General features: G+C 47.5%; 1 protein-coding gene, 1 long non-coding RNA gene and 1 pseudogene across 2 annotated transcripts in view; 2 read left to right on the top strand and 1 right to left on the bottom strand.

The window, feature by feature from the left end:
• Positions 1–7659: 7659 nt before the first annotated feature.
• On the bottom strand, positions 7660–25517 carry LOC144276798 (uncharacterized). The gene is made up of 4 exons (XR_013348338.1): positions 25414–25517; positions 16699–16945; positions 16174–16269; positions 7660–9642 (listed from the first exon to the last, which is right to left on the bottom strand). It is a non-coding gene; the product is annotated as an uncharacterized LOC144276798 (long non-coding RNA).
• On the top strand, positions 22340–23437 carry LOC144277033 (actin-related protein T2-like; annotated as a pseudogene).
• The window catches only part of SSU72 (SSU72 homolog, RNA polymerase II CTD phosphatase), a 61882-nt gene continuing 59440 nt past the window's right edge, over positions 24811–27252 (top strand). Inside the window, exon 1 of the mRNA XM_077837146.1 lies at positions 24811–25061. Within this exon, the coding sequence (XP_077693272.1) occupies positions 24982–25061 (80 nt within the window). The 5' untranslated portion in view covers positions 24811–24981. The remainder of the gene's footprint in view (positions 25062–27252) is intronic.

Here is a 27252-nt window from a genome sequence, read left to right as displayed (position 1 = left end):
TTAGGCTGAGGTCTGTTTGTTAATTACTACCAGTAAAAGCACAGGCCTGAAAGGGGGGTAAGTTTGTGCACTGTGTTGTCTGTAGGGTAGGGTGGAGGCTGCCTGTTTGCACCCTGTCTCTGGTTTCCTTTTGTCATTACTATTTGTATTATCATAACACCTCGGAGCTTGGACCAGGACCTCCATTGCGGTAGGCACAGCTGGGCGGACACAGGACAGAAATATGGCCCTTACCCCTAAAGGTTTACAAGATCTCTGAGCTCCGTTCCGTGGGGAGGCTACGGCTGGCAGATCTGGACCCTGCCGTCTGCCGTGTCTTTCGCAGATGGGGGTCTGGCTTTCCATGGCGGTTTTGTTGTTTTCTGTCATCTAAACTCTCGTTCTTCGGAAAACCTGACCGCTGGTTCTCCATGGGTGGGCCCAGCACCAGCCACACCACAGGAGGCATGTTCACCAGGCACCTCCCCCAAACTGGACTTTTGGAAAGACTCGTCCTCGGATTTAGAGCAACTGACAGCAACTCCTGGGCACCTGATCCTACCGCAGGGGAGGCAGCACAAAGCTACCCTCTCCACAATCAGCACTAACCCATCCACCAGCCGGCAGCCTCAGGCCTGGACCTCTCGCTCCTCCAGGTCAGGAGTGAGAGTGGAGGAAGCTGGGGCTGCCGCTGGCCATGCTGTGCCTGCTCTGAGGGTAAATAGAGGGTTTCACTTCTCATGCTCGTACCATTCGAGGGCCTGGGTTCCATCCTCGGGGCTGACCCATGGGGTCACGTTATACCAGGGTGACGTTCTCTGGGAATTTCTCTCCGAGAGCGACTCTGCAATGTCCTGGGACATCCCCGCCACCCTCCCAACCAGGACTATGGAAGTGCTCAAGAAGAAGCTGCCCCTAGACCATCCATTGCAGGTTTTGTACTGAGCCCAGTGCTTGCTGGGCCACAGCTTTGGGGGTCTGGCCAATGCTGTGTGAGTCTGTAGTGCAGACTTGGGGAAGGCCAGCTCTGTTCTCATTAACGCTGGATAACTCCCTGGAGTTACTGCAGATTTAGACCAGCATGACCGGGGGCTTGTTTACATGGGGAAGTATGACCAGTTAGACCGAGATAGTTATACTGACACCACCCTAGGTGGACACTGTCATTCTGCTATAAGAGGGCCTCTTTCCAGTTTAGTTTATGTAACTTGGGAACGGATTTAAACTAAACAATGGCCCCCTCATATCAGTTTAAATTTCACACGAGATTATACCAGCTACACTTCCCATGTAGGTAAGAGCACACACAGCTCATAGAGCCAGATCCTCAGCTCGTGTAAATCAACTCCAGTAAATCAACTTCAGTGGAGCATCACTGATTTACCCCGGCTGGGGATCTGAGCTACAGTTACCAAGTCTCAGTGTCTTGATTTAAGGAGTTCTCAATAAATGGGGCTTGGTCTCTAGTGATTGAATTCCCCCTCTCCTGCATTTAGTAAAGTCTCTGGTTACCTTTTTCCCAACATACCTCTGATTTTCTAGGCATGCCATGAAGCAGCTTTGGCTGCCTTTTTCCAGTTGATTAAAGGCTCATAAAAGTGTGATATACAAACAAGGATGTAATGAGACATTTATGGGTTCTGTCGCTTTGAGTTAATTGCCAGCCGGTTAGATTTATCACTGACACGGGGTTTTAATTCATCATCATTCCTTCTTTTTTAATAATCAAATAGTGTTTAATTAACAATAACTGGTTTTCTGAGTGCACATTAAGTACACATTGGAGAGAGCCCGTAAACAAAATATATGTAGCTGGAGAGATATCTAGAGCAGTTCTCAGTTTAATAACAACTTGCCTGCTAATTTATTGTGCTGTTGTACTGGGGCAGCCCAGACCGGGGTACATAACCCAGCCTCTGCTTATTGCAATCCTTAAATGGCTGCAATTTCATAACAGCAGCAATAACACGAATCAGTTCCACTTGAATCAAAGTGGCAGCCTGTTTTGGAGCTGCCCAGGCTGGCTTCCTTCCCTAGTTGGAAGTGACTTGGTATCAGAATGAGAGCCAGTAAGGCAACGTAGCAGCTTGTTGTGTCCTCCCTGACTTGCAGGAGATGGAGACCTACATTTCCATTTGGACTCAAACTGAAACAAGCAACCAGCTAGGCTGGGAAGAGTTGGGGAGGTGGATGCGCAAAGGGTAGATTGCAAAGTCAGTCTGCAGCAAGGCCCTGCAAAGAGTTCATATGAAGTAGTTTCAGAGTAACGGCCGTGTTAGTCTGTATTCGCAAAAAGAAAAGGAGTACTTGTGGTACCTTAGAGACTAACCAATTTATTTGAGCATAAGCTGTCGTGAGCTCCGATGAAGTGAGCTGTAGCTCACGAAAGCTTATGCTCAGATAAATTGGTTAGTCTCTAAGGTACCACAAGTCCTCCTTTTCATTTGAAGTAGGTTTGCCATAGTGTCCCTCTCCCCGGGGGAGGCTTGCTCCAGGCGATACTGATTTGTCTTTAAAGGGCAGGCGACAAATATCCTCTTCAAAGGTTTTCTCTGTTGCTCCTGCTGGGGTCACCTGGTTTTTGCAGGTGTCAGGTCAGTGGAATGGCATTCTGATGAGTGTCTGTGACACTGACTCATTCTCCCTGGAGCCTCAGGCCCACATAAACTCCATGCTGTTTGGCAGTCTGCTTGGTGCTCTCACATAGGACCCACTGCTGTGCCGTGTAAGCTGGATTGCACACTGTACTGGCCCTAAAGGAAGCATCGGCTATTGATTAGCACACAGCCTGGAGGCTGGGCACCTGGGTGCTCGGCGTAGCTCTTCCAGCTGACTCACTGTGTTAGCTTGGGCAAGTCATGAAGACCCGGTTTCTCAGACTTATTTAGCCAGACTCTACTGAAATCAATGGGAGTTAGGTTCCTAAATATCTTTGAGAATCTGGCCCGTGTGCCCTGTACCTAAGTCAGTAGCCAGACTCCCATTACCTTCAGCAGCAGAGGAGCCTTAACCTCGCTATACCTTGGCAATGGCCAGTCCTTCCAGTTGGTGAGTACCCCATCACCCAGGGAGCCCTCCTCTCCCATTGCTGGGGTTGGGTGGCACTTTTCCATCCACTTTTTTTTTCTCAGTGGAAGTTGGGGGGTTGACAAACTGACTGTTTTTGTAGAAGGTCTGTGACTTCCTTGGAACTTTGGGTTTTTCATTGGAAGCCTGAACAGTTTTTTGGAAGGTCTGTTTTCGATTTAATCAATGAAAATGTCAAAACTGTCCACGGGGGGGGGGGGGGGGGGGGAGAGGGGAAACCCATTTTCTGACCAGCTTTACTTGTGCCTTTGTCAGATCAGGGGTTTGATGGGCATGAGACCTGCCAATTCCCAGGCTGGCTGAGAGCCATCCAAAGAACCTCATTCTGCATGGCCTGGCCCCCTGTGGTGTTGCTCAGACCTGCTTTGGAGCATTTTCTACTCTCTAGGCACTGGTGTAAATGATGACGCACACGGTGGAGAAACAAGCTTCAAGGAAACAAAACCCTGTATTCCCCCAGCTGTGTCCTCCCCGCCCCACCATGGTCCTCCTCCCTTCCTTGACCCACCCAGATTATTCCATACCCAACCCTGTACCCAGACACCCAGAACTCTGGAAGCAGAACGCAGAGCCTTGGGTCCAGCTCTGTGGCAGAACAGCATTGCCTTTCCCAGCTCCCTCCCCAGGGATGCTATGTCCACCACCAGCTGTTTGGACCGAAGACACAGGTGGCTCGGTGATTAAATCATATGACATGACTGCAGCCGGTAGGTTTCCCATCTCAAGATAAGGGATCCCTGTCCTCTGCTGCCTGTTCATTTAAGCAGGTCCTTACGTGCAATGCTGCAGACACCAACCTGGGAAACTGGAGCTGTTGTCCTGGCTGTCACGTAGGAGATAAAAGCTGTCAACAAGCTTCAGGCAAGGAGCCGGCTCCCTCAGGCAGGAGAAATGAATGTACAGATGTTAATGCAGCCAGACTGCTGCTGGCAGCGTCCAGAGCTTCCTGCAGCCCTGGAGCAGAGAGAATGCAGCTGGGAGAACAGGATTACTTTATAAGGGGGCAACTGAGGGCTCTGAATGGCATGAGGATGCCATTTCATCATGGCTGGCTGGGTCCCCAGCAGCCAAAGTGTCTTCTGGAAACACCACAGGTGGCTGGAGAAGGTGGGAGACCAAAGCTCTGCAAGGCACCTGAGGTGGGCATCTCTCCCAATATGGCCCCCGCTGGGCAGTTGCTTTGGACGGAGACCCTGAGGTTGATTTGAGGGCTGGGAAGTTAGCCTCTTGATCGGCTATAACTCACTGGTCAATGTGTGTGATGCACCCCCTCCACAGAGGATAAGAGTCTGGTATGGGCCCAAGCGGGAGAGCTCAGGCTGGAGCAGCTCCCGCTTTTAGCTCTGGAGTTTCCCGGGTCAGTCCTTGGTGTTGGCCAAGATGGCAGCTGTCAAACTACCACAGGCCGGGCCCAAGTGTCGTGGCCTCTTTATGGGCAAAAGCTGATCCTTGGCACTTTCCCACAGGGTGGGAGGGTTCTGCTTTTTTCCTCCGGCTGATTGTGATGCTGGCCAACCAGGTGCCAGCTCTTGGCAAGGCTTTAGGCCTCAGCTGAGTAGGGACAAATCCATTGCTGTCCCCCTGGGGGTTAGTATAGTTAAGATGGGTATTGGACTTAGGACAAAGTGTTTAGTGCTTAGACTTTATGAAATGCTTGTAAGTGGCTGATCTCTCTTATAATATCTTTATCACATGCTATAAGGTAATATTTAAGTTTTTGCTTTGCAACTGTAAAAAATGTTTGCTCTGAAATGGTGAACCCAGGCAGGAGGCATTGTCGCCTGCTCATCAGGAATGGCTGTCAAAGCTAAATGGGACATCGCAATGCAAAGACTTTGTTAATTTCCCCCTTACACTCATGAAGAGGCTACATGCAAAAGAGCTCATCCCATCAGCTTGAATTCTGGAAGAAAATAAAAATGGCTGAAAAGAAAATTTATCTTGTTGTCTGGTGTAGTATATTTTGTAAAAAAGAATGAAACGCTAATAACCTGAGACCTCACCACACCGCCCCTGCTATTTAATCTTACTGAGAAGCTGGTAACTCTTATTTTATGGAGCCTCGGGATTAGCTAAATGTGTATTAAGGGCACAGGAAAATGTTAAACCAATATAATAATAATTAATTACTAAAACATTAAACCCGATGCCATTTCTGAGGTTCAAGTGGGCCCCAAATGCCTGCAGCTTAATTCTGAAGTTCTTGTTCGGCCCATATTGTACCATCAATTTTTAAGCAGAATTCCCCATTGATTTCAACTAGGGGGTCTATTTAAAAATTACTGACCTCAGTGGGAGACTTACCTGTATAAGGATCTCAGACTTTGCCCCAAAGAAACTATATTGACGACTAGGCACCGTCCCGTTAATTGTATGTTCCATTGATTTATATTTCACAACAAATAGATTGTTAATTTGCAGGCTAAGGATGCAGAACAAATGTAAAAGTTAACAGAATAAACCCTTAATTGTGGGCCATCTCCTAGATTATTTAAATCAAAGCACTGGGACGGGATTCTGGGGTACAGAACTAAGAGTGATCTGGATTGTGTCTACCCTGCATGAGCATTCACACTGCGCTGATTCCAGCGCCACAAATCCTGTCTCACCATGCACTGGGCTGAATGCAGAGCCTTGGATGGATTCTCTGGGATGTGCCTTTATTTGATCTGAAGTCCTGGACGGGACCCAGGAGGGGCTGTGGCCAGGGTATTACATAGACACTCTGATGGAACTTCATGCTGGAGCCCCTGTGAGCCATCTGGGCTCTGCATGGAGCAGCAAGGGACCAACCAGACCAAGCACAATCTGGGTAGCTGGACAGCTGGTGCCTTCCTCAGGCAGCCAATCAGAGTTGTTAATTACCTCTTCTCCAGCTTGGTGCAAGGGCGCTGAGTCCCCAGTTTAATATATTCATAAACCCCTCGAATGCTGACTCAGGGCCCAGTCCTGCAAGGCATGAGGGCCTTAAAGCCCCTTTGAGTTCAGTGGGAGTGAAGGGTGCTCAGTACCCCACAGGATCCGCTCTTTAATTTGTACCGATCTTCATGGCAAATTGATTGGGCTACACAGCTGTTCCCAGGGCTCTTAGCAGTTGATTCATCGTGGCCTCTTGCATGCAAAATTCATTCCGGTCGCTTGGAGGCCAGGGAAAAGGGGGTGGGGTGGGTGGAAACGGTTTCCAGACCGTTCTCCTGACTGGGCTGAAGCTCAGTAGCTTCGTGGCGAGCTCCAGTCCCAAACAGCGTCCCTGGGAGCTCTTGATTCTCGTGCCCTCTGTATTTTATAATTATGGAGGGAGCTGGGGAGCCGGAGCCTGCTTAGCGCTGTCTCTTCCGGCATCGCCATCCACTTCCCTTCAATTACATTAATCACCGAGGATAGTCATCGCCTTGCATCAATACATCGCTCCAGCAGAAAACCTTGAACAACTCATCAGCTCGGTGCCCGGCATGTGTGGCCCGGGGTGAGATGGGCCAGACCGGGCCTGGAGTGTGGGGTGATTGCCTGCCTCCGTGTCATGTTTAATACAGAATCAGTATTTTTACTCAGGGTCTGTCTGAATTCAAATCAGAGCTGGTCCGCTTTGTGATTCCTGTGTGTGGATCTGATGCTGGATTGCCCACCCTGGAGACCAAAGGCCTCTGTCCACTACCCCCAAGGACCACATGGAATGTGGCAGGGCAGTGACAGCGTGTTGAGACCCAGCCCTGGAGGGGCTGCCTCTAGGACTGAGAGGGGTGTTCAAGTCCCCACGGGCCATTCAGTCCTTGGCCACTCTGCTGCCCCAGGAAAGGGGACACTGCCGAGTTGTGTGTGTGGCCCAAGGCGAGACAGCAAAGCAGAGAGATGGGAGAGAGGTGATGACAGGCCGGGGGGAAGAGGACTGAGGCTGAGGACAGGCTCTGGCCGGTTCTTCCTAGTTAGGAGGGCTGTGATCATTTTTTCTCTAGCTGCTCACCAAGCCCAGTGCATTTCAGTGGGCACCCAGAGGGGCCCCGTAGTTTTGCCCAGCGTTCTGTAAACGGGGACGAGGGACTTTTCCCTTGTTAAATGCCTGCAACTCGAACCTGAAACACCATGCCAGGCACTACAGAGACAGAGGGAGGCATCTGCTATTGTTTTAAACAAAAGGGATCCCAGGAAGAGAATCATCTGGCCTCCCACACAGAGATGGGGGCTGATCCAGGATCCCACCCCCCAACCTGCTTGTAATTTGGGAGGAATTCAGCTCAGGATTCACCTCAGGATCTAATAATGTTGCAGGTCACCCTCACCTCTCTGTCCCCACCTGTCTGTATTCACAGTGACACTTGGCTGCCATCTAGTGTTAAAAAAGAACTTGAAGCAGCAGCCGCTAAAACTTCGGGGAACTGCCTGTTGGTGAGCGTTGATAGAAACGTCTGGATGATTATTTTACAAGACACGCTAGTGGATGACCTAGTCTGCACTGACAGGCACGTGGAGAGAGACATATGAACAGAGTGTTTTAATGAGGCATATTTAGGAACAAATATAGGGACTGCTAGGAAAGCTATTCACTATTATTGTTTATGATTACTTTATTAAGCATACTTTAGTAACATCAGACATTTACATGGTGCATTACAAACACAGACCAAAACATGTTCCCTGCTCCAGAGATCTTACAGTGCAAATTCTCTTGGACATAGTTTTTCTGGGTCAGTAGAGGTGCCACAGGGATTCTGGCCATAGAGATTAATGGAGTAAAACTAAACAAGAGTTAGTCCTGATTAAATGCATGAATGGACACTCTTATTCCAGAATAAGAGCATCCACACATGGAGTTAATCAGGACTAGTTAATCCACCTTAAATTCACACTCTACTTTATTATGTATTAATTTTCATGTGTTGACAAACCCTAATCTGCTTTAAAATCACACCTTTAGTTAATCTGGATGAATATTCCTGAGTGTCCCCATGTAGACAAGTTCTCGGCCCTGAGAAAGACTTGCCCATTTATTGCACATAGTCCAAGGCTTGTTTGCATACAGTTACCCAGTGTCACACCACTGGTTTACTGTTTCCAGTAGGTCTTCTTTTGAGGACACCCTTATTGTTATCACTTCTGCATATAGCAGCTTCTCACCTTTTCCCATTGGGGTTTTCCCACAGACAGAGAGCCAGCCCGTGGTACACTCCAACTTTCACTTCCACAGGGCTTGTCATTTGAAAAGGGAAGGGACTTGTTGGTCTTTGGATCACCGTTCTAAGAGGTGTGTCATGCATTATTAAATCCGTAGTTATTAAATCCTCAGACACTCCCCCTGTCCTCAGCACCGGCGTGAGCATCATGCTCTCCCTTTTATCGTATGACTTTTCTAGGTCTATAAAAGCCCAGATGCTGTCCTGCTGGTGCCACTTCTATCCGCTTCTCTGTCCCTTGCCGAATTACAAACATGGTACCTGTGGTTCCTTGTCCTTTCCTAAGGAAGCTCACTGTTCTTGTCCAGGGAGGGGTTCCCCCATTTTCCTAATCCTAGCATCCCAGATGTCCACATTGCACCATCCCCACCATGATAACTGGAGCTAACTGACATCACTCTGGGCAGGCACAGTAGAGTCAGCAGGGACAGTCTGACAATGGAGGCTGAACCTTTCCCCTGGCTCCTCCACACGGTCCCTGCAGGGCCCGAAGAGACCAACTTGGTATTCTCCGCTACGTCTGCAGCAAACCCTGTTGCAGTGGCAGCATCTGGTCACAAGAGGGCAAGCTGCGAATGGCTTCTGATGATGGGCTGGCTCCTTTCACTCTAGGCATGATGATTTTGTGGATCAGGAGTGAGACCATTCCCCTAAATGGAAGGAGTCTGCCTAAGAAAGAGGCCAGTAAGGCCCAGGCTGTGGAGGGTGGATTGGACTTTGCCTGGATGTTCTCCCCAGCTGAGCAGTATCTACTAATGATCTTTCCTGGAGAAGGGATTATGAGTGACATTCTGCCCTGGAGTTGCCTCCACCTGGCTCAGAAGGCATGGCCATAGCTGGGGGATCGTGGGGAGGCTTGACCATAGGTGGCGTGTCGGTCTTGGCAGCTGGAAGAATGCATTTAATTGATTCAGCAACAGCCTTTATTTGAGTGCACAAGCAAGCAGAAATTGCATCTATTCCAAATCCTTCCTGGAGTGTCCAGAGATGGATTTGAATCAAAAACTGGGATCTAGACCCAACCAACCTTTAGAGGAGTCCAAGCCACGGTCCCTATGTCTAGATGATGGGCTAAACCGAACTCTGGGAAGTGACCTGATTCCCCACCCCAGACTTTGGTGAAGTTCAGATTCAAAATTTCACATCTGCCTCGTCTCTCCACAGTGGGCCAAACTAACCCCCAAATCTGGACAGCCTCTGGCTGGAGCAAAGTTTGGATCTGGATCTCAGCTTGTGACTTGGGCTCATCTCTGGATGGATAAGTGAGGAGAGGGGAGGAGAGGGCCGCTTGGTGCATAAATATGTGTCAACAAACTCCGTGAATAGAACTCCAGAGCAGAAGGAGCGGCCCAAGACAGGGGTGTGCTTTGCTGCATCAAATGTTAGGTTGAAGGCTGGATGGCAGGAGCTGGAATAAAGACATCACCTTTGAATCATCAGCAACTACACTTCACATAAAGAACAGGAGGACTTGTGGCACCTTAGAGACTAACCAATTTATTTGAGCATAACTTTCATGAGCTACAGCTCACTTCATCGGATGCATACTGTGGAAAGTGTAGAAGATCTTATTATATACACATAAAGCATGAAAAAAATACCTCCTCCCACCCCACTCTCCTGCTGGTAATAGCTTATCTAAAGTGATCACTCTCCTTACAATGTGTATGATAATCAAGTTGGGCCATTTCCAGCACAAATCCAGGTTTTCTCATCCCCCCCCCCCAAACTCACTCTCCTGCTGGTAATAGCTTATCTAAAGTGACCACTCTCCTTACAATTTTCAGAGTAACAGCCGTGTTAGTCTGTATTCGCAAAAAGAAAAGGAGTACTTGTGGCACCTTAGAGGCTAACCAATTTATTTGAGCATAATCTTACAATGTGCATGATAATCAAGGTGGGCCATTTCCAACACAAATCCAGGTTTTCTCACCCCCCCCCCCCAAACCCACTCTCCTGCTGGTAATAGCTTATCTAAAGTGACCACTCTCCTTACAATGTGTATGATAATCAAGGTGGGCCATTTCCAGCACAAATCCAGGGTTTAACAAGAACGTCTAATGGGGGGAGGGGTAGGAAAAAATAAGGGGAAATAGGCTACCTTGCATAATGACTAAGCAACTCCCAGTCTCTATTCAAGCCTAAGTTAATTGTATCCAATTTGCAAATGAATTCCAATTCAGCAGTTTCTCGCTGGAGTCTGGATTTGAAGTTTTTTTGTTGTAAGATAGCGACTTTCATGTCTGTAATCGCGTGACCAGAGAGATTGAAGTGTTCTCCGACTGGTTTATGAATGTTATAATTCTTGACATCTGATTTGTGTTCATTTATTCTTTTACGTAGAGACTGTCCAGTTTGACCAATGTACATGGCAGACGGGCATTGCTGGCACATGATGGCATAGATCACATTGGTGGATGTGCAGGTGAACGAGCCTCTGATAGTGTGGCTGATGTGATTAGGCCGTGTGATGGTGTCCCCTGAATAGATATGTGGGCACAGTTGGCAACGGGCTTTGTTGCAAGGATAGGTTCCTGGGTTAGTGGTTCTGTTGTGTGGTGTGTGGTTGCTGGTGAGTATTTGCTTCAGGTTGGGGGCTGTCTGTAGGCAAGAACTGGCCTGTCTCCCAAGATTTGTGAGAATGTTAGGTCATCCTTCAGGATAGGTTGTAGATCCTTAATAATGCATTGGAGGGGTTTTAGTTGGGGGCTGAAGGTGACGGCTAGTGGCGTTCCGTTATTTTCTTTGTTAGGCCTGTCCTGTAGTAGGTGACTTTTGGGAACTCTTCTGGCTCTATCAATCTGTTTCTTCACTTCTGCAGGTGGGTATTGTAGTTGTAAGAATGCTTGATAGAGATCTTGTAGGTGTCTGTCTCTGTCTGAGGGGTTGGAGCAAATACGGTTGTATCGCAGAGCTTGGCTGTAGACGATGGATCGTGTGGTGTGGTCAGGGTGAAAGCTGGAGGCATGTAGGTAGGAATAGCGGTCAGTAGGTTTCCGGTATAGAACTCTGGTTGCATGGAATTCCGGTTTCACATAGAACTCTGGTTGCATGGGGTCTCTCCCATCCCTCCTAGGACTGACCTGCCCAACCCAACCCATCGAGATCTGATTGCATCAGAGAATCCTCTGGCAGAGCTGCTGGCTAAATTCCAGTTGGGTTGCTGTCATACTTAGATTTCAGAGTAGCAGCCGTGTTAGTCTGTATCCGCAAAAAGAAAAGGAGGACTTGTGGCAACTTAGAGACTAACAAATTTATTTGAGCATAAGCTTTCGTGAGCTATACTCGCCAGCAACCACACACCACACAACAGAACCACTAACCCAGGAACCTATCCTTGCAACAAAGCCCGCTGCCAACTGTGTCCACATATCTATTCAGGGGACACCATCACAGGGTCTAATAACATCAGCCACACTATCAGAGGCTCGTTCACCTGCACATCTACCAATATGATATATGCCATCATGTGCCAGCAATGCCCCTCTGCCATGTACATTGGTCAAACTGGACAGTCTCTACGTAAAAGAATAAATGGACACAAATCAGACGTCAAGAATTATAACATTCAAAAACCAGTCGGAGAACACTTCAATCTCTTTGGTCACTCAATTACAGACCTAAAAGTTTCAATTCTTCAACAAAAAAACTTCAGAAACAGACTCCAACGAGAGACTGCTGAATTGGAATTAATTTGCAGACTGGATACAATTAACTTAGGCTTGAATAAAGACTAGGAGTGGATGGGTCATTGCACAAAGTAAAACTATTTCCCCATGTTATTCCTCTCCCTCTCCCCCCCCCCCCCGCCACTGTTCCTTAGATGTTCTTGTCAACTGCTGGAAATGGCCCACCTTGATTATCACTACAAAAGGTCCACCGCGGCGCCCCCCCCCGCTCTCCTGCTGGTAATAGCTCACCTAACCTGATCGCTCTCGTTACAGTGTGTATAGTAACACCCATTGTTTCATGTTCTCTATGTATATATAAATTTCCCCACTGTATTTTCCACTGAATGCATCCGATGAAGTGAACTGTAGCTCATGAAAGCTTATGCTCAAATAAATTGGTTAGTCTCTAAGATGCCACAAGTCCTCCTTTTCTTTTTGTGTCATACTTAGAGCTTCCTTGGTGTTGCAGCTTGGCCCCACTCAGCTGTCCAGAGACAATCCACCCTCAGTTAACACCCATCCTCCTGCCTTCTATGTGAACTGCTAAACAAACAGCTGCGGTCAAGAGAGGTGCTTGATTAAGCTCCAGTAGCTTTTGAATGCCTTGAGGAGGTTATGAAAGGAATTAGCGACTCCTTAAGAGCTTCTCAAGAGCTTGCCATTTGTTTTCTCTCGATGATATATATACACACATTTGGGAAAGCAGAAATTCTTCCAAACAACTCTGGAGTCAAGTTCCTTTTTAATTGTGGATGAAAACCCCTCATTAGGTTAGAATTTGTGTTCTCGCCAGATGGCAGCGTCTGTGTGTGCCACTGCCATCTAATTGCAGACATTGATCAAGATTACAGCCAGCTGATTTCATTTCTGCCCTTAACTTCAGCTACTTGTGCCTATTAAATCTCTTTGCTCACCGCATTCCCACTGGCATTGTCCAATGCAAGGCCCTGGTGCCCTCCACTGAAACCGGATCTCTGCTGGCGGCACTGCCGGGGAGCCGTCAAGCTAAGGTTTGGGGTTGGTTTTTTTAAGGCTGAAAAGTGCTGTAATTAATGAGGAACTTGGCACCTGCTGGTTTGGGAGACTCGGGCTGCATGGCCCCGCCCAGGATGTTATGAGCAATGGAGGTGAAGAACAGCTTAAGAGAAAGAAAGGGGGTGTGTTATAGATGGGGGAACAATTGGGATTATGTGAAAAGCGGAGGGGATCACACAGTGGCTAATGAGTGCTGAGGTCTGTTTGGATCCATCCCATGATTTCCCATTTAAGAAGTCCAACAGGTGATGCACATTTCTCCTCCTGCCTCCTCTGCTGAGAAATCAGCTAGAGTAGCAGCCGTACTCAACCTGGGGGCCACGACTACCCTGCCCTTCCCATATTGCTAACCGGGGGCCTGGCTAGATGGGGGTGAAAGTTCTGGGGAATCCTAGTCTGGAAAAGGTTGAGAACTGCGGTGCTGGAGGATCGTTGCCTTGAGGGCTGAAATTCAGCACAAGCAGGACTGAAGCATCGCTGAGCTCAGGCTGGCTTTTGACTAACCTTTGGGAGACTCTAGAACTGCTCTGCGTACTGCAGCAAAACATTGGTGGCATGACCCAGCCTAACTGTGTATCTTTTCCAACTCTCGATTGGGTCCGTGACACCAGGTGAAACTCAGCGGATTTGAATTGTGCAACAAACTGACAAATTAAACAAGCTTCCTGGTGAGTTTGGCACAGGCTTGTGAATCATTTGGGGTGGTCTGAGTTTCCGGGGGGAGCCTGGATCCCAAGTCTCAGGGTGACCACAGGCTCTGGAATTTCAAGATTTCCAGGCAAAGCCAAGTGAAATTCAGCCTCTATCTCTTTTGGAGTTTGCTGGAACTTGAAATACAGGGGCTGCAATGCCCGTTGGAGTGCAGGCGAGGAACTGCTTCCCACGGTCGCAAGACATACCCTGTGCATTCATCTGCCTGGCAGCGGTCCGCAAAACGCTGGCCTTCTCTGGGCATGAAGCTGAAGGCTGCCTTGACAGCTCAGAGACAGGGTTTATTGCTTGCTCACAAAGTTAATCCATCAAGCACTCCTGATGGTGATTTATTTCCCTTTGTTTCAAAGCTGTTCCTTGCAGGTTTTCAGTTGGCAAATATGAACTGGGAGAGAAAATGGGAGCAGAATTTCTGCATTTTAAGACAAGGCTCTTCTGCTTCCCATCACCATCGGGCTCGATGGCCCCCTTTTTGCCAAGCACCTGAAGGAGAATGTGTGGTCTAGTGGTCAGAGCTGGGGAGCCGGCATCAGGAAAGCATGGTTCCTATTCCTTGGGTGAGTTCCAACCTTTCTGTGCATCATTTTCCTTGTCTGTCACATGAGGGTCAGCCATTTTATTGTCTATTATTTGCAAAATGCTTTGAGATCTGCCTGTATGATGGTGCTCTTGACATGCTAAAGACTCCCTTGCTAAAGGTGCTCGGGGTTAGTGGATTGAAGCATGACGTGCTTTCTGAATCAAAGCATCTGACACACTAACAACACTTCTTGGCTATGCATTTGTATACATCCATCCCCCTCCTGCTGCTACCGAAGTCAGTGAGAGGTTTCAAAGGGAGGAAGGAGTTGGGACCAACGGCCCCATCAAATCCTGGCATGCAGCAGGGCCATGGTACCCCTATTTAATCCCCCTTCTCAGGGCTAAATGTGGCCTTTCTGGCATCTTGTCCCTGGGTTTAGATGTGAGCTGCAGGACTTGATCATGCACAGCTTTGCCCTCTTTCTAAACTGGAAACAAAGCTGTCGGCCATGAAGTGCCTGCCTCCATCCCGTGCAGAGGAGGAAATTGCTGACTGCAGCCCAGCCCTTGTCTGCTTCCTATCTCAGGAATGCAGAAATCACCGTGGGAGCTGCCTCCCCCCCCAGCCCTGGAACAGGCAGTTTGCTGAGGAACTGCAATATGTTGGAAGAGCAGTTTTGGTTCCTCTGCCTTTCTCCCGTCTAGCTGTGAATTTCACGCAGCCCGCTCTCCTACCCCAGGCCAAGAGAACGCATGGATTTAAATCCCACCTTGGCCGACCTGCAGCTTGCTGCGGAGAGAGGCAGACACAGGAGCCTCCTGTTGGCTGGTAGGATTTACCTGTATTCTGTTCTGGCAGCCAGGATGATGGTGACAGGTTGGAGGTGGGGTTTCGGACAATAATGAGTGACAGGTTTCAGAGTAACAGCCGTGTTAGTCTGTATTCGCAAAAAGAAAAGGAGGACTTGTGGCACCTTAGAGACTAACCAATTTATTTGAGCATAAGCTTTCGTGAGCTACAGCTCACTTCATCGGATGCATACCGTGGAAACTGCAGCAGACATTATATACACACACAGAGATCATGAAACAATACCTCCTCCACGGTATGCATCCGATGAAGTGAGCTGTAGCTCACGAAAGCTCATGCTCAAATAAATTGGTTAGTCTCTAAGGTGCCACAAGTACTCCTTTTCTTTTACCTGGATTTGTGCTGGAAATGGCCCAACTTGATGATCACTTTAGATAAGCTATTACCAGCAGGGCAGTGGGGTAGGAGGAGGTATTGTTTCATGATCTCTGTGTGTATATAATGTCTTCTGCAGTTTCCACGGTATGCATCCGATGAAGTGAGCTGTAGCTCACGAAAGCTCATGCTCAAATAAATTGGTTAGTCTCTAAGGTGCCACAAGTACTCCTTTTCTTTTTAATAATGAGTGAGGAGCTTGGGGACTGAGTTGGGAGAGAGGTTAAGAGTTCCTGAATACGTCTAGCTTGACTGGGACAGAGATGAGGCGTGAGAGACACGATGAGCCTGATTCTCAGTTACTTCACTTCAGTGCACAGAGTAAAGTGTGGGTGCGGGGGGGAAAGAGGGGTTCAGATGGCTTGAAGGCACCTTTGGGCAGCATATACCTGGGGCAATACAGGGGCCTGCCAAGTTCCCATCACATATTAGAGCATCCTCAGGGCTGCCCTGACTTAGACCCTACTTTCTATTACTCCCAAAGAGTAGCTAGCTGTAAGCTGAGACTTTCAGCTGCCACTGGGATTAAAGCGCATCTCCCCTGAAAGGGCCGAGTGCTGCCCTGAGAGTGGGTAGATTGCTATGGACCTGCTAGGACTTTTACTTTCTCTGTATCATTTAACTTGAGTAATCCTTCCTCCTCCATTCACCCTGATGCAGGACTATGGGAGCCCTGCATGAGAAAGGGTTACTCCCATAATGAAGGATTACAGGCTCAGGCCTCTGTCCTATCACATGCCCTCATAATGCTGACCTTGATGCCTCCTTGCAGGCTTGTTCCAGGCAGGGTTTGGGTGGGCCGTCCGTTTGCTCTCCAAGAAGCTCTCATACGGCCTCTGGGATTGTGTGCCTGGAATATAAAAAGGCAGGCCCTGAAGTGAGCGGTGGAAGAACATCTGCTCAGTGAAGGGGTGATGAGAGAGCCACACTAACCCTTCAAACCAATGATTCAGCATAATAATGACACCAGCGCCTGCCACGGCATCTGTTTGTACTCAGTGAGACAACAGCAGCAGTCTTCGACTAGCACCATTCTGGAGCTTTGGACTGGGGGGCGGCGGTTGTGCCCACCCCCCAGTGTGATTAGACAGTGCTAAAGTGTGCTTCCTCAAGGATTTAAATGTGGCTGCATTTGTCAGAGTCGGATGGGAGCTGGGAACAACGTAATGGCCAGTATTAAACTGATGGCCACACTTCCTAGCGATTCCAGCTCTAGCATATCGACAGTGCTGATCAGATAAGTCAGAAAAGTGAGGGATAAAGGGAAGCCTGTTTATACCCAGCCTGCCTTGAGGACATCTTATGCTGCTATCCATCGAAGTCTTCCCTTTGATGTAACTTGGCTGGTGATGGCACATGCATTCCCAAGCAGCTCTCATCACAGGTTCTCCTTTGCGAAACCCTTGTAGGTCAGATGGCAGCATCTCAGATCCAGACAAAAGCACTGAGCTTCAGACACAGGCTCTAGAGGGATTTTTAGATCGACTGTGGCTTTAAAGGTACCATAGATCTCTGCTGTCATAGACCTGTCAATAGATAATAGGCTGAGCAAAAACTCCAACTCTAAACACCCTGAACTTTGTGGCTCAGGCTCAAATCATACACGTATGGCCACCCCCGCACCTCCCCCACCCCCGAGAGAGAAAGGGACTTGCACAAGGTCCCACTGTGAATCAGTGGCAGAGCCAGAAACAAACCCAGGAATCCTCGAGCCCTGCTCTGACCACAAGCCAATGCTTCCACGTGCACAATGAAAACAGTCATAATAAGGTTAACAGGGGTTACCCAGAGTTTTATGGGCTGGAGCCGCTCCCTTACTCTTCCTGCTGTGGAAGTCCCGTCCCCCCTGCTCTGACACCCCCACTGTGTTTTGTGATGCAGCTGATTAAAGCAGCTGACTCGCAGCCTGCAGTCTTGTGACGGGATATTTTGTGTTTGTTGCACTGAGCTGTCCTTTTACAAATCACACCGAGAGCAGTGAGGCTGCACGGGGAGGATTGCTGTGGGGAGGGGAAGGAATGGAACACCCCTGCCCCCACCCCCAATTTTTGAATGGCAGCAGACCAGTTCCTTAACAGCTGGTGCAGCCTTGGTACTGCAGTGGCCAACAGTGCATTGCCATCTGGGGCAAGAATGCCCAGGGCCCTCCCCCCCATAGTCACAGATGTGCTGATGTTGCCTTCCCCTCCCCAGCTGCCAAACCTCCCTGCTTGCTGAGGTGCATGGAACATGCTGTACAGATGAAGAACTATGAGAATGCTCAAATCCCCAGGCTCTGTGAGCTAAACTCACACATATCTGGGCAGGAGGGGATCTGATTGTACCACCCTGCCTGCTGCCCTAGGGCATGAGTTCTTCCTAGCAAGGGAGGACAAATGCAGAGAAGGAAATGCATGTGGATTTCTTCGGAAGAGCACTTTCCAATAAGAAGGAATCAGCTTCTCTTTCCCTCCGAAGCCTCATCAGCATTACCCAAGCTGCTGAGGTGACCGAATGCTGAAAAAGAGTTGTCTGACTCCAGAGTCTTAAGGATGCTGATGGAGAAGAAATAAAAAAAGGCCACACCCATAAAAATGAAAAACACCCCTCCCTGGCACTACTGAGGTAGCACTTCTACATCAAGGAGCCTTCTGCTTGCTTTTAGCCCTTTCAATAAATTGCTGACCTTTTTGGATTTAAAAAATCAAGCAGAAGCAAGAGTCATAAAGCCAAAAGAAGACGTTTTCTTATGTAAACAAGCAGGAGCAGTTCTCGTCAGTTTAACTTTCTGATTTTCAAGCACTCACCATAATGTCCTAGGCTGCAGAGTATCAGAGGGGTGGCCGTGTTCGTCTGTATCCCCAAAAACAATGAGGAGACTGGTGGCATCTTAAAGACTAACAGATTTATTTGGGCATAAGCTTTCGTGGGGAAAAAACCCACGTCTTCAGATGCATGGGGGCTGCAGAGGAAGTTTTAAATAAAAACTTTGAATAATTAAATATTTATTTTCATACTAGGTTTGTTCAGGTCTTATAAAGATCACCAGCTGCCTGAAAGAGAGTCCCTTTAAATTGGAAAGCATGCAATCCAGCACTTCAAAAAAGTTTGTGTTCTTTTGTTTTTTAATACTTGTATAGCCAATTGAAATCAAAAGAGTAGATTTTTTTCAAGGCTCAAATGGCACTTAGGCACTCAATTCCCATTTATGAAAATCTACCCCAAAGTCTCCTTCACTGATGTTGTCCTTTTTCCTTTTGGCAAAGACTTATATACAGATTATCTCCCACTTGTGTTTCTAATGGAGCTTGAAATGGCTTTGTTCTTATTATTCTTGTTGTGCATATGCTAATTAAAAGCCAAATCAACAAATGTTTGCACAAATAAGGCAGATCTATGACAAGACAGTAAGACTGATCTTAGGGATTTCATTACCTATCTGGACTTAGAATCGCAGACTTGGAGGGCATAAAGATGTTGTAGGGAGGAGGGTTTTAGGTTTACTGGGAACTGGCGAACCTTTGGGGAAAGGAAGAGCCTATGCAGGAAGGATGGGCTGCACCTAACCCAAAATGGAACCAGATGGCTGGAGTGTAAAATTGAAAAAGTTGGAAAGGATTGTTTTAAACTAAGGGATTGGGGAAAGCTGGCAGATGTGGATGGTCACATGATCTGAGCGGAGGCATCCCTTAGGGATGAATTTATTAAAGGGGGAAGAGTAGCACTGGAATTGAATTGGAATTAATTTGCAAACTGGATACAATTAACTTATGCTTGAATAAAGACTGGGAGTGGATGTGTCATTACACAAAGTAAAACTATTTCCCCATGTTTATTCCCGCCCTACTGTTCTTGTCAACTGCTGGAAATGGCCCACCTTGATTATCACTACAAAAGGTTCCCCCACACCCTCCTGCGGGTAATAGCTCACCTTTCCTGATCACTCTTGTTACAGTCTGTATGGTAACACCCATTGTTTCATGTTCTCTGTGTATATAAATCTCCCCACTGTATTTTCCACTGTATGCATCCGATGAAGTGAGCTGTAGCTCACGAAAGTTTACGCTCTAATAAATTTGTTACTTTCTAAGCTGCCACAAGTCTTCCTTTTTTTTTTAAATGGGGGAAGTCTATCGCCTAGTAAAGAGGATTGAAAAGAAGTTGGTAAATTACAGGTGGGAGTTAGCGAGGAACAGTCATTTAAACACAACTCATGAAGGCAAGCAACTGAATATAGACAAATGGACAAGTGCTGATATACAAATGCTAGAAGTCTAACTACTAAGATGGGTTTCAGAGTAACAGCTGTGTTAGTCTGTATTCGCAAAAAGAAAAGGAGTACTTGTGGCACCTTAGAGACTAACCAATTTATTTGAGCATAAGCTTTTGTGAGCTACAGCTCACTTCATCGGATGCATACTGTGGAAACTGCAGAAGTCATTATATACACAGAGACCATGAAACAATACCTCCTCCCACCCCACTCTCCTGCTGGTAATATCTTATCTAAAGTGATCACTCTCCTTACAATGTGTATGATAATCAAGTTGGGCCATTTCCAGCACAAATCCAGGTTTTCTCACCTCCCCCACCACACACACAAACTCACTCTCCTGCTGGTAATAGCTTATCCAAAAGTGACCACTCTCCTTACAATGTCTATGAAAATCAAGGTGGGCCATTTCCAGCACAAATCCAGGTTTTCTCACCCTCCGCCTCCCCCCCACAAACTCACTCTCCTGCTGGTAATAGCCCATCCAAAGTGACCACTCTCTTTACAATGTGCATGATAATCAATGGCCCACCTTGATTATCATGCACATTGTAAAGAGAGTGGTCACTTTGGATAGGCTATTACCAGCAGGATAGTGAGTTTGTGTGTGTGGGGGGGGGGTGGGCGGAGGGTGAGAAAACCTGGATTTGTGCTGGAAATGGCCCACCTTGATTATCATGCACATTGTAGGGAGAGTGGTCACTTTGGATAAGCTATTACCAGCAGGAGAGTGAGTTTGTGTGTGTGGTTTTTGGAAAAAAAGGGGGGGTTGAGAAAACCTGGATTTGTGCTGGAAATGGCCCACGTTGTTTATCATACACATTGTAAAGAGAGTGGTTACTTTAGATAAGCTATTACCAGCAGGAGAGTGGGGTCGGAGGAGGTATTGTTTCATGGTCTCTGTGTATATAATGTCTTCTGCAGTTTCCACAGTATGCATCCGATGAAGTGAGCTGTAGCTCACGAAAGCTTATGCTCAAATCAATTGGTTAGTCTCTAAGGTGCCACAAGTACTCCTTTTCTTTCTACTAAGATGGGTGGATTAGAATGCCTGGCATTAAATGAGCATATTGATATAATCGGCATCACAGAAACTTGGTGGAATGAGGATAATCAGCGGGATGTGGAAATACCAGGGTACAAAATATATAGGAATGACAGAGTAGGTAGTGCTGGTCGGGGAGTGGCTCTATATGAGTAAGAAAGCATAAAGTCCAATACACTAAAAATCTTAAATGAATCAAACAATACCATAGACTCTGTAGGGATAGAAATTCCATGCTTGGCTAAGAGGATAGTAGTAAGAACATACTAGCAACCACCAGACCAGGGTGGTGACTGTGATTGTGAAATGCTCAGGGAGATTAGAGAGGCTACAAAGGCAGAAAACGCAATAATAATGGGGGATTTCAACTATCCTCATTTTGACTGGGAACATGTCACCTCAGGAAGGGATGCAGAGATGAAATTTCTAGACACATTAAATGATTCCTCTTTGAGACACCTAGTCCTGGAACCCACAACTGGAGAGAAGTCCTAAGTGGAGTACAGGATCTGATCCAAGAGGTGAATACAGCTGAACTGCTCTGTAATAGGCAGCAGGTTTAAAATAAACAAAAGAAAGTACGTCTTCACAGAGCCAACCTTTGGAACTCATTGCCAGGGGATGTTGTGAATGCCAAAAGTATAACTGGGCTCAAAAAAGAATGAGAGAAATTCATGGAGCATAGGTCCATCAATGGCTATTAGCCAAGACGGTCAGAGACACAACCACATGCTCTGGGTGTCCCTAAACCTACAACTACCAGAAGCTGGGTCTGGAGGACGGGATGGATCCCTCAAAATTGCCCTGTTCTGTTCATTCCCTCTGGCCACTGTCAGAGACAGGATACTGGGCTAGATGGACAATTGTCTGACCCAGTGGGGCCATTCTTATGTTTGTACAAAGAACTACTCTACTTACAAAGTTGAATGATTGTAAGAGCAGGTGTTTTTTTGGATTTACTTAAATTAGACAAACCACTGGGTCTTCCACAGAGCTCCGTGCAGAAGGAGCCTTAAGTCCATGCAGATCTCTTTGCAGAACAAAGGCCTGATATAGGAGTGGGATAAACCCAGCAGGAGTTACATTCAGTCTGGTCTGAGGGGCCATGCTCCCGCAGCTCAGTCCTCCCACAGTCCAAGCTGAACTCTATTACAGAGCAACCCAGTTCATTTGGGCCTCTATCTTTAAATGCCCATCCATGCCAATTTTGCTGACCTGGCTTTAATTTATTGTCAATGTACCTCTGTTGCCCCCGGCACCTTTGCTTGGATAAGGACCCTCAAGAGGCAAAAGCAGATAGCTGCAACTGTGTCAGATACATACTCTGCCATGAGCAGACTGGAAAAGTTTTCAAATTCATGCTTATCTTTTTGGATTGTCTGGGAGGCAACAGAGTCAGTGCAGGCACCTGGGTATCAGGACTCTAGCTTCATAGATGGTCAAAAGAGACCATTAATGATCATCTAGTCAACTCCTGTATAACACCGGGCAGAGAACTTGGCACAATAATTCCCACATGAAGCCCATAATTTGTGGCTGAGCTACAGCATATTTCTGAACAAGCTTCTGTTCCTGATTTGGGAAGGGCAGATGGTCTAGTGATCAGAGTAGAGGACTGGAACCATGGGCTCTACCCCTAATCTGTCTCTAGTATCCTTTGTGACCTCAGGTAAGTTACTTAACCTCTCTGTTCCTTGATTTTCCATCTGTAAAATGGGGATAATATTTTCCTACTTTTGTAAAGAGCTTCGGGATCCTTGGATGGAATGCACTATCAAAATTTAGTGTGGTTATTATCGTTTTGTGACCTCAGGAATCTAGAATATTTATCCCTGAACATTCTAACTTCACTAAATTTCCAAAAAACCAAAACCAAGCCCCAGTGCCAACCTCAGCAGCTTCATTCTCTCTTCCTGCTGTAATGTTTGATTAAAAAATCTTACAAACCTGAGCTGTGATTTTTGACAATGGATCCGGTCATGTAAAGCTGGCATTGCAGGAGAGATGACATCAAGATCTGTCTTTATTTCAGTGCTTGGTCACCCTAAAGTGAAAGCTGTGCCTGGAGATGGTCAGGAGGAATACTATGTTGGAGAAGAAGTCCTGTCCAAGTTGGAGGACCTTATCTTTGAAATATCCTATTGACCATGGCAGGGCTGCATCTTGAGATGACGTGGAGAAGCTCTGGAGACACATCTAGGCGTGTGAGCTTAGAACAGATGCCAGCGAGAGGCCAGTGCTAAAGAGCGAGCCCCCTCTGAATCCCCTTCACAATCGAGAAAAAATAACTGAGCTGATGTTTGAGCATTTTAAGGTACCAGGTCTGTATCTATCTGTCCAGGCGACATTGGCATTGTATTCATCGGCTCATACCACTGGAATGGTAATGGACAGTGGAGATGGAGTTACCCATGCAGTGCCCATCTATGAAGGACACTGCTTACCTCATGCTGTTTCCAGGCTGGATGTTGCAGGCAGGGATATCACTGAATACCTCATGAGGCTCCTCTCGACAAGTGGCTGTTCTCTCATGAGCAGGGCTAAGAGAAATATGGTGAACTGTCAGATATCAAGGAAAAGTCCTGCTATGTGGCTTTAGACCCCAGCCAAGAGATTAAGAAGAAGTCAGAGGAGGTCCTGAGAGATTATAAACTTCCTGATGGAAATGCCATCAAAATTGGTCTTCACCTCTGCAGAGCACCAGAAAATCTTTTCACATAGCATTGGCATTGATACACCCAGAGCTTCATACTCTGATTTCCAACAGATGGGGATCAGATGGGTGATGGGGATATTTGCCTGCATCTGTATGGCAATGTGGTATTGACTGGTGGCTCATCCCTTTTTCAGGGACTAAATGAGAGGCTGTTTAAAGAGATAGAGCGGCAAGTCCGTAAAGGAGTTCATGTAAGGATTGTAGCCCTGCCAGACAGGAAGTGCTCTGTGTGGATGGGAGCTTCCATCATTATTTACCTGGCATCCTTCATGCCAATGTGGATCACTGTTTGGGACTACAAAGAATAAGGACCTTCTGTTGTGCACAGAAAATGCTTTTAAGAGGATTGAACTCAGGTCAGGGTTGAATTGTGTCAGCTACCTTTGAGAATTGCACTGAAGACTTAACTGGAAAAAAAAGTTGTCCCGTGATGGTGATTTTGAATAAAAGTGAAAAAGTGCATTAAATGATCTTTGCAGTGTTGTTATAGCTGTGTTGGTCCCAGAATATTAGAGAGACAAGGCGGTTGAGGTACTATCTTTTATTGGACCAACTTCTGACAGTGAGAGAGACAAGCTTTCAAGTTACACAGAGCTACAGGACCTGAAGAAGAGCTCTGTGTAGCTCAGAAGCTTGTCTCTTTCACCAACCAAAGATATTACCTCACTCACCTTGTCCCTCTATGGTATTTATAAGGTGCTCATCATCTTGGAATCTATGGTATTAGTAGTTATAGCCTAAAAAAAGGATGCTCTGGGGGATAAACTGATCACTACAATTGTCAGGTAGGAATTATCCCCCCACCCTCTTGTTCCCCCTCCCTGCCCCTGGCTTTGCACTCTGTGTAATCATTTGTGTCCCTGCCAAATGTGTGCCAGATGCCTCAGTATTAGGATTGTAAATTTAAATGGCTGCATGAGGGTCAGGACAATGGCGAATCAGGGCCTTTTTCTATAAGAAAGTGAGTTCTAGAGAGTTTCCCTGCTGAGACTGTCACTTAGTGCCAGAGGCTTTTCTGATGGTATCACCTACCCTTTAGGGACTAGGCAAACTCATTTCTCACCAGCTCCAAAGTGTGCCTGGCTTTTATGTCTGAGAGCCTGGGTGGGATTCGAACCGACGACCAAAAGGCAATTCATTCTGAAGCACATTCTCTGCGTCCTCCCCTGGGCACGGCACAGAACGCTGGCAGGCCCTCTTGCTCCACTAGGGCGGCGCTGTCACACTTGTGCTTCTCCCTTCTATGACTGGAGGCCCCTCGCTCTGGTGTAAGGCTCACAGATCCGTCTTCTCTATGGCTGGCGGACCTTCCCTGCGGTGGCGCTCTCTCTTTCGGCCCGCCTCTCGATGGTATGCGAAGGGCTCCGCTCTCGCGCGGTCTCTATGGTTAGGGGAAGCAGGTCGACGCTGCCCCTGGTGACACGTCCCGGCGCCGCCCGTCGTTGGCTCTGGCCGCCATTTTATGTGAGCCGCAGCCGGAGCCGGACGGCCGGGACCAGAGGAGTCACGATACCGGCGGAGGGGAGCTGGGCCTCTTCCGCGTCCCGCCATGCCCTCCTCGCCGCTCCGGGTGGCCGTGGTGTGCTCCAGCAACCAGAACCGCAGCATGGAGGCGCACAACATCCTTAGGTAACCGGGGCCTGCCCGTCACTCCCCCCTCCCCGGGACCGGGCCTGCCCTGCCCGTCGTGGCCCCTTCCCTCGCCGAGGCCGCCCCTCGTCTTCCCCACGCACGGGGGCTGCTCGTCGCCGCGTCTGCCCTGGGGCCTGCCCCGGACCGGATCCCCCCGCCCCTGCACCGGGCCCAGCCCGCTATCCTGGGGGAGGCTCGTAATCTTCTCCGGTGACTGAGCCTCCCGGCCCTGGGCACTCCCCAGCCGGCCTCCCCCTCCCGCCCGCTTCCCTTTTCCCGAGCCACCTGGGCTCGGCCCCGCTGGAGCCTGGCCCGGGGGCGGGTTTGAACCGCTCCTTGTGAGACTGACCCCGGTTCCTGGTCTCCATCGGGTCTCGCCCCCGTATTGACATGGGGCGGGGGGGCGGTTCGGTTCACACTCTTCGCCGGAAGAGATCGACGGGGCCCCACCTCCGCTGGCCTCGCTCAAGTCCCGGGCTGGGTTAATCTCCTTGGCCAGGGGTCTGGGCCCTATCCCGGCTTCCCCGGGCTGCTCCGCCCCTCTGATAAGGCTGGCCCGGTCCCAGGGCTCTGGCGGAGCATTAACATCCGCATCTCTCCCCCCACAACAACCCCATGCTTGCCGGCCCGGAGCAATCCCATGGGCTGGCTTCTGGGGGCTCGGCAGCCTAAAACCAACCTGCCCCGGCGTCATCCGCCCTCTCTGAATACACCGGCGGGATTCAGAGACTCGAGCCCCCTCCCGCTGGCTTGTTAGAGGGACACTGGACAGGCCGCTCAGCTCTGAACGTTCAATTTCCCCTTCAGGAATATGGCCGCTCGCATAGTTAGTGCTGCAAATGTTTTCAACTCTTCACTTAGTTTAGAGCGGAAAATTCACGAGAGAGACCAGGAGGGAGGAAAAAAGTGATGAGCCAGAAAGTGTGTTTGTTGAAGCTCCCTTATCTAGCACAAGGAAGTAATCTAGGTCTTGGCTTAAAATCACTTGAAAGGAAAGTTTAGTAATAAACTGAGGAATGTATTTAAAATGTTTTAAAGTACACATGGCACGTGATCAATAAAATATCTCTCTGGTGGTGGCAGCCATCTTGGTCGAAGGCAATTTACCATGTTAGTAATAGTCAAACTCATTGTAAGGCTCATTGAGACAATAATATCATAAACATCCTGTTGTAAACAAAACTGCCTTTTCTGTTACTAAACACTAAAAAATATTAAAAATTAAGGGATTTTAAAAATGCAGTATACTTTTCACATTTTGCTGTTTTACTCTTTGTATTTCTCTCAGCTCCTACAAGGGAAACGGATGAAGTCACTTTCAGGTTCCCAATGCTGCAAGTTCTGTTGGGATTTTAAAAAAAAAAAATCATGAAAACATTTCTATTGGTCTTAGATCTTGCAAATGAGCTCTTAGCCTGTTAGCACAAAACTTAGGTTTTAAACAATATGAGTTAATAGTTAACAACCCCTTAAAATCATCATTAAATGGCTGTCTGGATAAAAAATATTTTCTTTCTTGTGTGCTGATAATGCTTCAGACAATTAAAAAAGTAATAAGTTATAGAAATTTACTGCTTCCATTTCCAAAATGGCAGGTGAAATTCAGTGTTGATAAGTGCAAATGCACACTGGAAAACATACATCCAAATGATGGTGTCTAAATTAGCTGTACCACTCAAGAAAGGGATGTTGGAGTCATCGTGGATCGTTCTCTGAATATTCTGGCTCAATGTGCAGCAGCAGTCAAAAAGGCAAATAGAATGTTAGGAACCATTAGGAAAGGAATAGATAAGACAGAAAATATCATAATGCTATTAAATAAATCCATTGTAAGCCTATTCCTTTAATGCTGCATGTACTTCTGGTCACCCCATCTTAAAAAGATATATCAGAATTGGAAAAACTACAGAGAAAGGCAACAAAAATGATTAGGGGTATGGACAGCTTCTGTGTGAGATTGATTAAAAAGACTGAGACTGCTCAGTTTAGAAAAGTTATGACTAAGGTGGGTATGATAGAAGTCTGTAAAATCATGAATGGTGTGGTGAGGGTGAATAGGGAAGTGTTATATACACACACACACAACATACATACCTGGGGTCACTAATTGAAATAATAGGCAGATAGTTTAAAACAAAGATAAGGAAGTATTTATTCACACAGTCAACCTGTGGAACTTGTTGCAGTG

This window comes from Eretmochelys imbricata, chromosome 18, assembly GCF_965152235.1.
Source record: "Eretmochelys imbricata isolate rEreImb1 chromosome 18, rEreImb1.hap1, whole genome shotgun sequence".
Taxonomy (NCBI): domain Eukaryota; kingdom Metazoa; phylum Chordata; order Testudines; family Cheloniidae; genus Eretmochelys; species Eretmochelys imbricata.
This window is presented reverse-complemented; position numbering and strand designations above follow the sequence as displayed.